The sequence below is a fragment of the Rhinolophus sinicus genome, chromosome 9 (genome assembly GCF_057876585.1).
Source record: "Rhinolophus sinicus isolate RSI-liver-muscle chromosome 9, RSI-T2T, whole genome shotgun sequence".
NCBI lineage: Eukaryota > Metazoa > Chordata > Mammalia > Chiroptera > Rhinolophidae > Rhinolophus > Rhinolophus sinicus.
In genome coordinates this window covers 15,065,030-15,078,883 of record NC_142509.1, presented here as the reverse complement: position 1 = coordinate 15,078,883, position 13,854 = coordinate 15,065,030, and the positions used below count along the sequence as shown (strand labels likewise).

The 13,854-nt window shown below is 42.1% G+C and overlaps 1 protein-coding gene and 1 long non-coding RNA gene across 3 annotated transcripts in view; one reads left to right on the top strand and one right to left on the bottom strand.

The window, feature by feature from the left end:
- Nucleotides 1-270: 270 nt before the first annotated feature.
- The window catches only part of STT3A (STT3 oligosaccharyltransferase complex catalytic subunit A), a 26,640-nt gene continuing 13,056 nt past the window's right edge, over nt 271-13,854 (top strand). The window contains exons 1-10 of one of the 2 annotated variants that reach the window (XM_019710503.3): nt 271-419; nt 2,939-3,057; nt 3,812-3,872; nt 6,586-6,707; nt 7,075-7,220; nt 8,389-8,479; nt 9,573-9,679; nt 10,472-10,636; nt 12,384-12,564; nt 13,383-13,538. In XM_019710503.3, the coding sequence (XP_019566062.1) occupies nt 2,970-3,057; nt 3,812-3,872; nt 6,586-6,707; nt 7,075-7,220; nt 8,389-8,479; nt 9,573-9,679; nt 10,472-10,636; nt 12,384-12,564; nt 13,383-13,538 (1,117 nt within the window). In that variant the 5' untranslated portion in view covers nt 271-419; nt 2,939-2,969. Of the gene's footprint in view, nt 460-2,938; nt 3,058-3,811; nt 3,873-6,585; nt 6,708-7,074; nt 7,221-8,388; nt 8,480-9,572; nt 9,680-10,471; nt 10,637-12,383; nt 12,565-13,382; nt 13,539-13,854 lie in introns of both variants that reach the window. The other variant, XM_019710502.3, reaches the window with a different exon arrangement.
- Nucleotides 11,117-13,854, bottom strand: part of LOC148757284 (uncharacterized) — an 18,503-nt gene continuing 15,765 nt past the window's right edge. The window contains exon 2 of the long non-coding RNA XR_016022360.1: nt 11,117-12,581. This is a non-coding gene — a long non-coding RNA (uncharacterized LOC148757284). The remainder of the gene's footprint in view (nt 12,582-13,854) is intronic.

The following is a 13,854-nucleotide window of genomic DNA, read 5'->3' as shown; positions in this document are numbered from 1 at the left end:
GTTTCCGCTTCTGGTCACGTGACTGAGCGTCAATGGGCCACACCTCCTCGACTTCCTTGCGGTCCGCGAACCGACACGTCACTCCTCGGTCCTCAACCAAACTGCCTCGAGCACGTTCTGGCCGCGCTCGTGCTCTCACTAGCGGGCTAATCACAGCTCGGCGGGAGCAGGAGTTCCCGCCTCCCGGCGCTAAGTGATTTCTGTATTGTCCATTTAAGAAGTGGGAGGGAGGCTTTGTCCACGCCTTTAGGTCTGACAGACAGCTATGCGACCCTATCATTCTCCCGAAGTGTCGAGTTGGCCCTGAGCCAGCCAATGGGGCGCGGTCCAAGAGGCGGACCCGACCTCTACCAGGGTTGTGTGCGCCACTGAGCGGATGGCCGAGGGATCTGAGCGGATTCTTGGGGAACACCGGTCAGGTGGGAAGGCCGTGGGATAGTACTTGAGAATTAGCGGCAGGTGCGGCCCAGGGTGTTGGTGGGACTGAGGGAAGGGCCGGAGGTGGGGTCTCAAAGGCGGGGTGGGGAAGGGGAGGCAGATGAGGGGGCGCTGAGGAGGGGGCGTGGGGTGTGGTCTGGGGGCATCCCGGAGTGGAAAGGCATGCAGGTCTGGGATGCGGATTGCGCTTCGGCCGCGAGGGCGTGGGGAAGCTGGGATCCTGGGACAGGTTCTGGGGGAGGCGCTTGGGATGCTGAGGTGGCGGGTGTCCGCGGTGGCGGTGTCAGAGGTGTGGAGTCGAGTGACGGTGAGAGACGAGGTGGGATCCGCTGGAGTGTGTGGAGTGGGGTGGAGGGGAGAGAGTGTGAGAGGGTGAGAAAGGGTGCAGACGGACGGAGTCGGGAAGGTGCGTCTAGGAAACTAGAACCAGGGTGGGACTTGGTGCCACGGCTTGCAGGCACAGTTGACGGGGAGAAAGGACAAGTGTTTTAGGAAGTGTCTTTGCCCTTACTTGCTTGAACGCTGTGCGAAAATGACCAGCGAGCACAGAAAACTCCCTTAAGGTCCTGCCTTCAATTACCAGCTCCTGTACTCAGCTTTCACAGGTGGAGGTTCTAGTGCTCTCCTTTCTGCTGCTTACTCTTCTAGGTGTTTGGCTCCTATCACCTCAGTGGTGTTAAGTTTTTCTGTTTCAGGAGTTCCAGAAAACAAATATAAACCTGAGGGATGTGGCTGGATTAGTGACTTCCTGGAGTTAGGCGTTTATTTTCTATTGCAAGATAAAATTTTCCTTGGGGATTAAAAGTAAAAACTGGAAAACTCCTCTAGGACAGTTAATTATGGAAAAGATGCTTGATTTTTCATTGTGGAGCTAGGAAAGTTTGATTTTTCCATGCCTTCCACCCAGTCCAGTGTCATTTTTTCCCTCTTTCCCTCTAGTACTACTGGTAAAAAGATCAGAAAGGGTGCGGGTTCCTTTTTCATTTGTTTGTTTTTCTGCAGTCTTGAACAATGTTGCATGTCCTTTATTCTTTATCACTTACTCTCAACCAACTTGTGGTTTAAACAAGCAGTATTATCTTAAACAGAAATGGCTGATTTCCTATGATAACTTAGTTCTAAGAAATCTTGTTCATCAAGTGATCGCTGTTCCGAATGGTCTACAGACTGCTTCCCTCATCATTATATTTTAATTTCCCCCCCGGAGCTTTTCTTGCTTCAGTAGGAAACATTTTTTTCTCTCTTTCCAGATTGTCATCTGGTTCCATGAGTTGTCTCTGGGATCAGTGGCTTAAATCAACAGTGTCAATTACAGAGACGCCTTGAGACAGCTGATTAGAAGCTGATACAGATCTGGGCAGTAGTTATACTGTGATATATTTGATTGAAAGTGCAGTGATCTATGCATGTGTATCCCCCCTCATCTTGAGTGCATGACTATACCTGCATTAGTGATCAGTCATGCTCTTTTAGTTGACCCTGCAATCCCACTGGGATTTGGAACAGAAGGCAGTTTATAGCCAGTCAGCTGAAACTGAAATTTAGAGCTCTAAATTGAGCTGATTCAGTCATGACTTCTTCTTTTTTTTTTTAAAGATTTTATTGGGGAAGGGGAACAGGACTTTATTGGGGAACAGTGTGGACATCCAGGACTTTTTGTTCTTCCAAGACAAGTTGTTATCCTTTAATCTTAGTTTTAATCTTAGCTAGTTGGGGCCGCAGCCCACCATCCCTTGCGGGAGTAGAACCAGCAGCCTTGTGGTTGAGAGGGCATATGGCAACCAACATTCAGGAGCTAGGCAGCAGCTCAGCTCAAGGTGCCCTGTTCAATTTTAGTTGCAGGGGGCGCTGCCCACCATTCCTTGCGGGAGTTGAATTGAACTGGCAACCTTGTGGTTGAGAGCCCACTGGCCCATGTGGGAATCGAACCGGCAGCCTTCGGAGTTAGGAGCACAGAGCCCTAACCGCCTGAGCCACCGGGCCGGCCCGGCCCCCAGTCACGACTTCTGTTTCGCCACTTACTACTTTCACTTCTGTGTTCAATATTCATTCCTTTCACATATCCCTGCCTTTTCTTCAGTGGTCTCTTTATCCATGTAATTATTTTTTTCTTTATTTTCAATCCTTTCTATTTTCTTGTATCTCTTTCCTCAGTTAGTTCCCTTTATCCTATTCCTGTGTTTTCTCTTTATACCTGTTATACCAAACTATTGCCAGTTGTGCTTATGTATTTGTTAGCTATTAGGGAGTGGGAAACAGAATTACTGTGATAGAGTCTAATTATTCCTTTTTAGTCTTGACACATAGGCCTCACTAGTGCTTACTTCCTTGCCAGTGGATCATAATTCAGGCAAGACTTGGGTATTAGTTATCAGCCGTGACCCTGTCTGGTATGTTCTCTAGCTCCTATCTCCCTATGTTTCTCTACCACCATAAAATACGAAAATGAATTAGGTAAATTGGTGTTCAATGTCCTATGGTCTTGATTTTTCCATTTTAGCTGTCATCTGTTGCCACCCCTTGATGTCAAGATGACTAAACTGGGATTTTTGCGGTTGTCCTATGAGAAGCAGGACACACTTCTGAAGCTTCTTATTCTGTCAATGGCTGCTGTGTTATGTGAGTGTGCATGTGGACCTCTCTCTTTTGGGGGATGGAAAGGAGAAAATCTTGAAAAAAATCAAGAATGGCTTTCTTCTTTCCAGCAAATTGTATGTAATGTTTGTTCTCTTTGCTGTTCTCCATCCGTATAATTTTATGAAGCCAAAGTAAAAGAAACAAGGATTATAAAAGGACTGGTGATCATCTGGGAAAGAATGGGAAGCATGCTGTGCTAATTCTGTTTTCTCAAAGGGCTGAAAGAGATACTGGGGACTCTGGGATGTTGAATTTCGAAAAGACAGTTTTCTTCAGTTTAGTTGCCTACCTTAGTATTTCTGAACGTTTCTTCAGAACTTGACTGTTTTTTGTTTTTTCTTTTTAGATATTTTAGTTCTGCATGAGTTATAAGTATAGTCTTGATTGTCCTACCTCTTAGTTTGCTCCCAAGTTAAGCTTAGCTGTGGGGAGGTCAACATATATAAAAGATGACCATGTAAGTTGAGTGCAGTATTAGTAGATGAAAGCGTTGTTATAGGCATTGCTAATAAGTAGTTAAAGTGTCCTGCCTAAGTGGAAAATGTGGGTGTCATTGTCAGGGAAAGTGAACTTTTCTTTTTTCTATGTGGGAAGGATGGATAAATTCTTTATTCAGGGATCACTTTATATTTCCTGTGACTTTTGTGCTGGATAATAGTACCTCTATAATACTACTATCTACTATTATTTTCATGGTACATTAACATTAAAATATTGATTTTCTGGTATTTAACAGCATTCTCCACTCGTCTCTTTGCTGTCCTGAGATTTGAAAGTGTCATCCATGAGTTTGATCCGTGAGTACCTTTGCTTGGTCTGGTATTTTCTTTGGGAAGCCTGGGTTTCAGGTTCATAGGTTTCACATTCACATTCCGGTCAGCTCTTAGTGGTGAGGATGTACTTTCAGTATGTTTAATTGGGGCGAAACCCTCAAGTTTTCCAAAGAAGATAACTGTCTTCCTTTGAAACAGTTTGTTGGAATTAACCAAGTAAATCTTTTAAACTTTTAAAAGATGTGAGAGGCGTTGCTGGTGTGCCTGCCCATCACTTAAGATCTGGCGAGGCTACGAGCAATCCGACTTCTCAGCTTGGTCAGCAGTTAGTGATGCAGATTGAGGGACAGGGGCCTGGTGTGATTTCCACAAAAGGAAATCACAAATCATGAAGTTGAGATCCATGACTTTTTCTTCTGTTTAACAATTTATACGATAAGTCAGTTAAGTTCGAAGACATTGAGAAAATTTAAAGCTGTGAGTTTGATTAGGGATTTTATTATATAAAAAAGATACAGGTAAAACACATTTACTGAGCATTCACTTTGTTCCAAGCACTGTTTTACAGATTGTCGCTAAGTCCTAACTACAATCCTGTGAGATGGAGATAGTACTTTTATTTCCTTTTTTATAAATAAGACTGAGGCTGGGAGAGGCTATTTAAGGTTACACGTTTAGTAAGTGGAGGAGTCAAGATTTGACTCTAGGTTTGTCTGTCTCTAGACACTGGAGTCACTGTGTTAAATTGCCTAAAGTGAAGGCTTAATTAAAAATTTGGAGAGCCAGAATCATAGGTTCTTGAAATATCATTGATGCCTTAAAAATAGCGTATTCAGCTTATGGAGCATTGATTCAAAAATTTACATGTATTTGCAAATTTGTCGTTTTGTTTTGTATAGACATTTGAAAGCAATTTGAAGGCATACAAATATTTTCTTTGGGATCCTCCAAATAAATTTATATTTTTTCTCATGAATGCGGAAACTTACCATCCTTTTGTTTCTTTTTTCCCCCCCTTCTTCTGCCTTCCTCTCCCCCCTCCAGTTCAAGCCCTTGTTTCTCAGTCTGCTTGTGTAGGACACAGCTTCCCGGCCCTTGCTGGTATTATGAGCCTTGCTCTCCAGGCGGCTGAGGCTCTCCTGTGGCTGAGGCAATCGGTCGCCCGTAGTCGGTCGGCCGCTCACAGCAGCTCACGGCCACTCACACTGGCTGCAGGCCACACTCACGCAGGCCACCGGCTGCTCATGGCCCAGCTCCAGGAAGAGCCGTTGTTCACAATCTTAGCTGTAGAGGGCACAGCTCACGGGCCCATGTGGGAATCGAACTCGGAGTTAGGAGCACGGCCACCTGAGTCACCAGGCCAGCCCCATCCTTTTGTTTCTTAATCACCAATCTTTTAAGGCTTTTTCTCAGATCCTCTAGCTGAGCAAACACTGAAATAAGATGGTCAGGGAAAGCAAGAGTGTCTGCTGTGTAATCATACAGTCCTTTATGACAACAGAGCAGATACTCCCCATGGAAGGGACTGTAAGGATCATGTGATTTGACACTTCTTTTGCAGAGCAGGAAACTGAGGCCCGAGGCCCAAGGTGTGACCCTAGCCCAGACCTATTCCCACTAACTTAGACATCTTCCGTCTCACTCTGCCTCTCCTACTGTTAGGTAAAGGACGCAGTGCTGACACATGTTGATTGCCTGTTACCCTCATCCCTTCTGTCTCTTTTTCACAGTTACTAAAATAACATTCATTAGCACCAAATGGAAGGATAGAGATTTTTGCCATCTGCTCCTTCTACTGTAGCTGTTAAAATTTGACTGACCAAGGAGGAAATAGGGTTAGAGGGGTGGAAAGATAGTTAATCATGACTATCTTTCGTAATAAATAGTTCCTTTTATTTGTTCATTTATATTTTAATTTGTATTTATTTTTGTGTTTAAAAAATTTTTTAAAAATTTTTTAATATTTTTATTTGTATTTTTTTGTGTGTTTAAAAATTTTTTTTAAAGTGAGAAGCTGAAGAGAAGGGGTTACATAACTTGGACCTAAAGAACTTGTCTTTTCGTGAATAACGCTAGCATTTTATATCAGATACTTTTTGTGTAATTTACAGTTTTATGCTACTATGTAGGTGACATTCAGAACTATTTTAAATACCAACATGAGTAGACCTTGTTACAAGTTTAAACACTCATTAAGATTTAAACACTCATTAAGAAGTTTGTGTTACGGAGTGGGTTAAAAAATGTTCCTCCTACGTGTGATGTTAAACCAGGATCTTTAGCAATACTCATCACTTGAGTTTACCCATGTGTCCTTGTTTGTGGTATGGAAATGTTTTTCTGCATGTTCCTGTCACTTGAAAAGAGACAAATTTATTGGTGCCCACATCTCAGCTGTCCTGTCTTTGGGGTGCTGCAATTCTCTGAGTGGTGGTAATGCCTACTACATGCCAGCCTGGGGAAGTATCCTGCTTTAGGCCTTTGTTACAGTGTTAGGCTCCAGTTACATTTCCTTATGAGAGAAGCAGTGCTTTAGCTGAGACAAGCGTGGAGCTAGAAAGAAATGAGACTTAATGGTAATGGAAAATGATTTTCATGCTTGGCATAATTTTTGGTACCAATTGGAGTAATGATAAGTTCCTCAGTGTTGTAACCTGAGGAGCAAAATTCACTGCAAATTCATGCAAATATTTGAGTATGAAGAGGAGGAGACACAATCTTTTCTTTCTTGCTATAGGTACTTTAATTATCGGACGACCCGGTTCCTGGCTGAGGAGGGATTTTATAAATTCCATAACTGGTTTGATGACCGGGCCTGGTACCCTTTGGGCCGAATCATTGGAGGAACAATTTACCCAGGTGAGGGAAAGAGGATTTTTTTTTTTTAACTGAAATAATGTATTTGTATGTTATGGAACAATTTATTTCTAATATCTTCATTTTGAGACACTTATAATTTCATTCTGATTACAGATTCCTAAAAACGGATCTTACATAGACAGGAGAACATGTATGGGAGAATGGGGATAGGCGGTTTTTCATAAATTGTGGACTTATGATTGAATCCTTAGGAGAGGAATGTATAAGCCTACTGCATTGGCAGTGTTAGTATTTCTGTTTTTTTGTCAAGACCTGTGTTGTCATTTTATTGATACTTGGATTTTTCCTTTCTCTTTAAGTTCTTTATCTTAGGATAACCTAATGGAGTTTCTTCTTCCTGTTACAGGCTTAATGATTACCTCTGCTGCAATCTACCATGTACTCCATTTTTTCCACATCACCATCGACATTCGGAATGTCTGTGTGTTCCTGGCCCCTCTCTTCTCTTCCTTCACCACCATCGTCACGTACCACCTTACCAAAGAGCTCAAGGTGAAGGATCTGGGGTGACAGGAGGCTTGAGAACGAATGTTGTTGAACCACTCTAGTAGATGCTAAAGGTTGGGGGACTGAGTTTTTGCTGGGCTGAATTATTGGGCTCACTCCAGCCCCTCTCTAGAATATGTGGATTCTTATCGTTAACACCTGTTTGTCCTTTTAAGAGAACATTTGAAGGTCAAATGTAAATTGCTACATAATGCAAAATGGGAGGTTTAGATTTTGAAGTCCTCACAATCTAACGGAGAGTAAAAATTATGGGAAATAATTGGTTATTCCCAATTATTCCCCAAAAGTGGTTAGTTCTTCCTACTGAAAATGGTCACTTAGCCATCGTTTGTTGATGTTTAATTTTAAGAATTTATTTGAAAATTCTTAAACCACTTGGCTTTTGCAGTAGACTCCATAATACTGACTCTCTTCTTCTAGTTTTCTGCATTGCTGACCCTGGCTCCTTGGAGGCTGTTCTTAGTTTGGGGCTATGGTGTCAGGGAGATACCTAAGAGGTGATAAACTAGTAGGAGGGTTTGGGAAACTTGAGTTTAGTTTGGAAACCTTTTCATCCTTCTCCTTGCTGCCCTTGTTTCAAATTTGATTATCAGCAGACAAGTCCTTACTCTTTGGGGGTGTGGATTATATTTTGTTTTCTTCTCTCCTGAGCTCACAGATTGCCTGGCGATATTCCAACTTTACTATCTAAGCTCCTGGCATCTTTAGTCCAGATAGATTATCATGTATCTTTGTAGACTTCTTAGCTCAAATAATAATTGTCTTCCTTTGCTTGTACTTGCATTGCTTTTGGTGGTATGGCTGGTGTTCCTGTGGTGTGCAGATATTGTGAGGGATAGGGCCTCCGAAGCTGACTCCTAAGCCAGCCAAACAACCCATTCTGGGGCAGTGTCTGATGTCTGACAGCTTACATGGTTTGTGTGTCCTTAGCATATGTGTACTCAATTTCAGACTTGGTATCATTGTGGGGGATTGGTGTAAAGCTTTTAGATTTCTTGTGCTGTGAGCATTTCTAGTATTTCTAGCATCACATCTACTTTTGAAAGTGTTGGACTATTCTCTGGGCCTATTTTAAACAGAATGGACTAGTGGAGCCTCTCTTCTCTCATAGATGTGTTGGTGTTAACTTCCTGTTACCCCTCTTTCCGTACAGGATGCAGGGGCTGGACTTCTTGCTGCTGCCATGATTGCTGTAGTTCCTGGATATATCTCCCGATCCGTGGCTGGCTCCTATGATAATGAAGGTAAGACTTAAAATGCTGAAGAGGATCTGTCCACGTCATTTTCCAATAGAACTTCATGAAGTGCAGTAGAATCTGGGTTCAAATCTGTTGTTTAGCAATAACAAAAATGGTATCTGGGCAAGATTAGAAATGGGCAGGAAGGGACCTCAGATAAGTTCATATTCTCACTCTGTCATCCCCTGTAGAAAAGTAGCTGGTAATTTTCCTTATATGAGGCCTTTGACTCATCTCTGGATTCATAAAAGTAGAGGTAATTTTTAGTGTTGCATGGTACTCTTGTTTTAACACTCATTTGCTTTGTTTTCCTAGATAAGAGAAATGGGTGTTCTTAAAACTGTAGTGATTTCTACTGACTTATTTTTCAATTCAACCTGTATTTACTGAGTATTACTGGGAAAACACAGTGTTATATATTATAAAGATAGATAATAAGATTATTTTGGCTCATAATAAAGGGATTATAGAGATAGATGATGAATAAAATTACGTTGGCCCATAATCTATTAAGGAAGATAAATACAATACCTCCACAAATAACGAATAACAGGCAGGTAGTATTGTGTGCCATGAGAGAAGCATGAACAAAGTACTCTGGGAATGTAGTAGGAGACATAAATTCAGATTTGGGGATTAGGGAAGGCTTTTTGGGAGTAATTACGGTTCAACTGGACCCTGAAGTTGGGACTTCCAACATGTTGATATTAAAGAAAGGGGCATTCAGGGCATAAGGACCCGTCTGTGGTAAGATCGAGAGGCAGGATGGTGTGGGACAGCTTTAAGGCTACAGTAGCAGGGAATTTAGTGCCTAGAAAGAATAGTAATTATAATGGCCCACACTCACTGAGTGCTTGCTATATGCGAGGTGCTGTTCTAAATGCTTACATGCAGTAATTAATTTGTCTTCCCAACACTTAGGAAGTAGATACTATTCTGGACTCATTACAAGAAACAGAGACAAAGAGAGGTAAAATAATTATACCATTAATGGGTAGTAGATCTGAGATACGAATCCAGGCAGTCTGTTCTAGGACAGTGTTCTTAAATATTGTACCAGCATGGCCCTTTATTGACTTTTCATTGGTTCTTTCTGCAGGAATTGCCATCTTTTGCATGCTACTCACCTACTACATGTGGATCAAAGCAGTAAAGACTGGTTCCATCTATTGGGCAGCCAAGTGTGCCCTGGCTTATTTCTACATGGTAACTTTTCACTCCTTTCTTCCAGGAGTCTCTCTATCTGAATATCTGCTGAGTTCAACTGATAAAAAGTGGAAGTAGCTCTTGGGCTTTCGGACCATAGACTGGAGGCTTGCTGTCTTTATTGTCTCTTGTATCCATACAAAGCCTAATCCAAGACAGGCATGGATATCCATTGTATAATAGGAAGATAGAAATGTTTTAATTTTTAAAGTCTCCAAATACTGTATTTCCTGTTGGTACATATTGGTTAGCCAACTCTCTTTTCTGATATGTTCCCTTTAAATTTTTCCTTTTCCTATGTATGTGTGTGTGTGTGTGTATGTGTGTGTATGTATACATATATATATATGTGTATGTGTATATATATATATATGCATTTTGTAGTCGTTGTTGTTCAATCTTATATATACACTTAGACTTCTTCCCTTAACTGCTTTCACTTGCTCACGTTTCACATGTATCCCTAAATCCTCTATATGACCTTATTATAGATTGCTATAATAGATTTTTGGTCTATAATCTAGATTAACCTTGAAGGTTGGGTACCTCTTGTTTGTGGTCTTGATGGCAGGAGCCATAGGAAACCAGGGGATTGAGAGACAGCAGTGGGTGTGAACTTGACTTTCGTATTTAAACAAATCATTTATTTAATCTCTTTAAGCCATTTGGCACAAAGTTTATTAGTTACTGTAAAGAGATGTTCTTTCAAAAGGGCATAGGTATTATAATAAATGCCCTCAGGTATAATGGTGGTGGTTCTCAGAGAGAGTGTCCTTTGTTGTCCCGTCACAGGTCTCTTCCTGGGGAGGTTATGTGTTCCTGATCAACTTGATCCCTCTTCACGTCCTGGTGCTGATGCTCACGGGACGCTTCTCCCACCGCATCTACGTGGCCTACTGCACTGTTTACTGCCTGGGCACCATTCTTTCCATGCAGATCTCCTTTGTCGGTTTCCAGGTGAGCCCTAGACTGAGTGGGGCTTTTAGCTTCTTTCCCTTTTGCTAAGCAGCTCCAACTAGATTGATTTATCTTGGATTTGGTGAGAAGAGTAAGATTTATTCACAGCTCTAACCTTGGACTTCTTGTGTTAACTGAAACAACAGAGTCATTAGTCACTCAAATCTCCCTCCAGGAATATGTTAATATTTGCTCCATGAAGTTTGAATTTAATGACTCTTAATTTGGCTTAGGTTTGTGGGAGAAATATTTTGGTTGAGCTGAGCTGATGTGAGTGATCAAAGTTTTTATTTCCAGTCCCCTTTAATGATAATTACCTCATTTAAGAGAAATGACCCTGAACTTTTTGATGGAGAACAAACCTTTTAGCCACATTACCCTACAGAGTTAAGAGACAACTATTAAATGAGAATGATATGGTGTGTTTGGTTTCTCATGTCAGCTTCTTATTAAAGTGGAAACCCTTATTCAGATCAAGTCTTTCTTTTTTTTTTTTTTTAAAGATTTTGTATTGGGGAAGGGGAACAGGACTTTATTGGGGAACAGTGTGTACTTCCAGGCCTTTTTTTTTTCCAAGTCAAGTTGTTGTCCTTTCAATCTTAGTTGTGGAGGGTGCCATTCAGCTTCAAGTTGTTGTCCTTTCAGTCCTAGTTGTGGAGGGCGCAGCTCAGCTCCAGGTCCAGTTGCCGTTTTCTAGTTGCAGGGGGCACAGCCCTCCATCCCTTGCGGGAGTCGAACCGTCAACCTTGTGGTTGAGAGGACGCACTCCAACCAACTGAGCCATTCGGGAGGCAGCTCAGCTCAAGGTGCCGTGTTCAATCTTAGCTGCAGGGGGCGGAGCCCACTATCCTTTGCGGGACTCGAGGAGTTGAATCAGCAACCTTGTGGTTGAGAGCCCACTGGCCCATGTGGGAATCGAACCGGCAGCCTTCGGAGTTAGGAGCATGGAGCTCTAACTGCCTGAGCCACCAGGCCGGCCCCAGATCAAGTCTTTCTTGATCACTTACTATATGTAATTCGCTAATCACTGGGAAGTATAAAAAGTAACAATATGATCCTGGTCCTTAAGGAAGTTAGGTTTGCTGGGGGAAAAGAAGTACAGGCGGCTGTTTATAGTCTGTACTATGTGATTCTGGACATGCATTCCTGGACCAGCAGCATCAGCAGCATCTGGGAACTTGTTAGAAATGCAAACGCTGGGGCCCCACCAGAGAACTACCGAATCTGAAACTCTGGGGGTGGGGCTTAGCAATCTGTCTTAGCACCCACTCTTCTCCCCACCCCCGTGATTATGATCCCCTCAAACTAGAGTTTGAGAACAACTGATCTAAGCAAAGAGTTTTAAGGGATGAAAGAACTCTAAAGTGCAGGGAACATAGAGGGGAGTGATGGATTTCAGTTTGGCAGATAAGGGGAGAATGGTATTTGCATTGGGCCTTGAATTATGAGAATTTCAGTGAATGCAAATTTTGGGAAAAGGAGAAAATTGCAATCCAGGCTAAAGAAAGAGGCTCAGGAAAGGCCAGAGATATGATGATAGAGTATGATATGCTTTGGGGGACTCCAAATAAGTATTTTTGGAAAATGTGCCAGGTGAATTAGACCCTCCCCTAGATGGGTTGTAATTCCTTGGTGGCTTCAGAAATCATTTGCTCCTTTGGTCTGAACCTAGGTCAGCATAATTCAGGTCTAGGCTGGATCCATTTTTTTCCTAACATTGTTCTCATATATATGCTTTCATCTACAGCCCGTCCTTTCATCCGAGCACATGGCAGCCTTTGGAGTCTTTGGTCTCTGCCAGATCCATGCCTTTGTGGATTATCTGCGCAGCAAGTTGAACCCACAGCAATTTGAAGTTCTTTTCCGAAGTGTCATCTCCCTGGTAGGCTTTGTCCTTCTCACCGTGGGCGCTCTCCTCATGCTGACAGGTAGGGAAGGCTCCTGGCTTTTAGTATGAAATGTAAATGGGTATAGACATAGAATCAGCTCCAAAAATATGGATTATTTCCTGACCACAGAAAGATTCATTCTTTTCCTCCTATTTCTCTTATCATTTAAAACATATAAAGTCCTAGTTCTTCAACATTCATTTCTCTTGTCAGCCCAGTGTTTGGATTCAACACAGCAAAGAATGTCTTGTTAGAGCAGTTCTTAATCTCAGAAGAATCACCCTTCGTGAAAGGACTATACTTTGCTAATCTTTCTCTTCTTTTTTTTACTTTTTTCCCTATTGGTAGGGTGGGAGAAATCCCAACGTTGCTTGCCATACCCTTCAACATGGCCTCATCTAATCCTCTGTGCACTAAATCACAGCTGTTTAGTTTGGTTGGCATGCCACATTTTCCTCACTTCCACTTCAGAGGCTGATTTGATTTTGCCAAGTCTCTGTGTATTGTCTAATTCAGAGCAGCTCTGGAGGACTTAGTTGACGTAATTTATAGAGTTTGCCTTGATTTGACCAGATTTGGCCTTAAACCCTTCCAGGATGCAGTTGTGCCTTTCTTCTGACTATACCGCTGGCTTCCTACAGCCTGACTTTATTCTGCTGGCTATGCTGACAGAAGTACCTTCAAGTTTGAAAGAAAGGAAGGAGTGCAATTCTCAAAGTATTGGTGGCATCTAAACAAAAACCTAGTCCTCCTCTGTCTCAGAATCTTATTAAAATGGAAAGTTGTGATTAGTTAGGATCAGATGTTACTTTGTTTCAGGAGTGATTGTGAAATATTTGTCACTTCTTTGCTGCCAGGAAAAATATCTCCCTGGACGGGTCGTTTCTACTCACTGCTGGATCCTTCTTATGCGAAGAACAACATCCCCATCATTGCTTCTGTGTCTGAGCATCAGCCTACGACCTGGTCTTCATACTATTTTGACCTACAGCTTCTTGTCTTCATGTTTCCAGGTCTGTCTACCTTGTATTCTGAAAGGCCTTCTTTGTAAGAATCACTATTTCTAAATACGTAAAATACCCTCATCCTTGTGTTTTTATTTTTTGCCTGTTTTCCCTGTGTAGTACAGATTTTTCTAATATTTGAAGCAGAGTAGATGTCAGCATTGAACAGTTGCAGACACTGGCAAGTTTATAGCCTCACAGTTTTCTTTTCACTTATAAGTTAAACACTAATTTGTATTCTTTTTTTTTTTTTTAATACTTCTAGTATACCTCGCCCATCCCTGACTCCTCCCCATTGATCTTGGCAATATTGAGACTAGACATG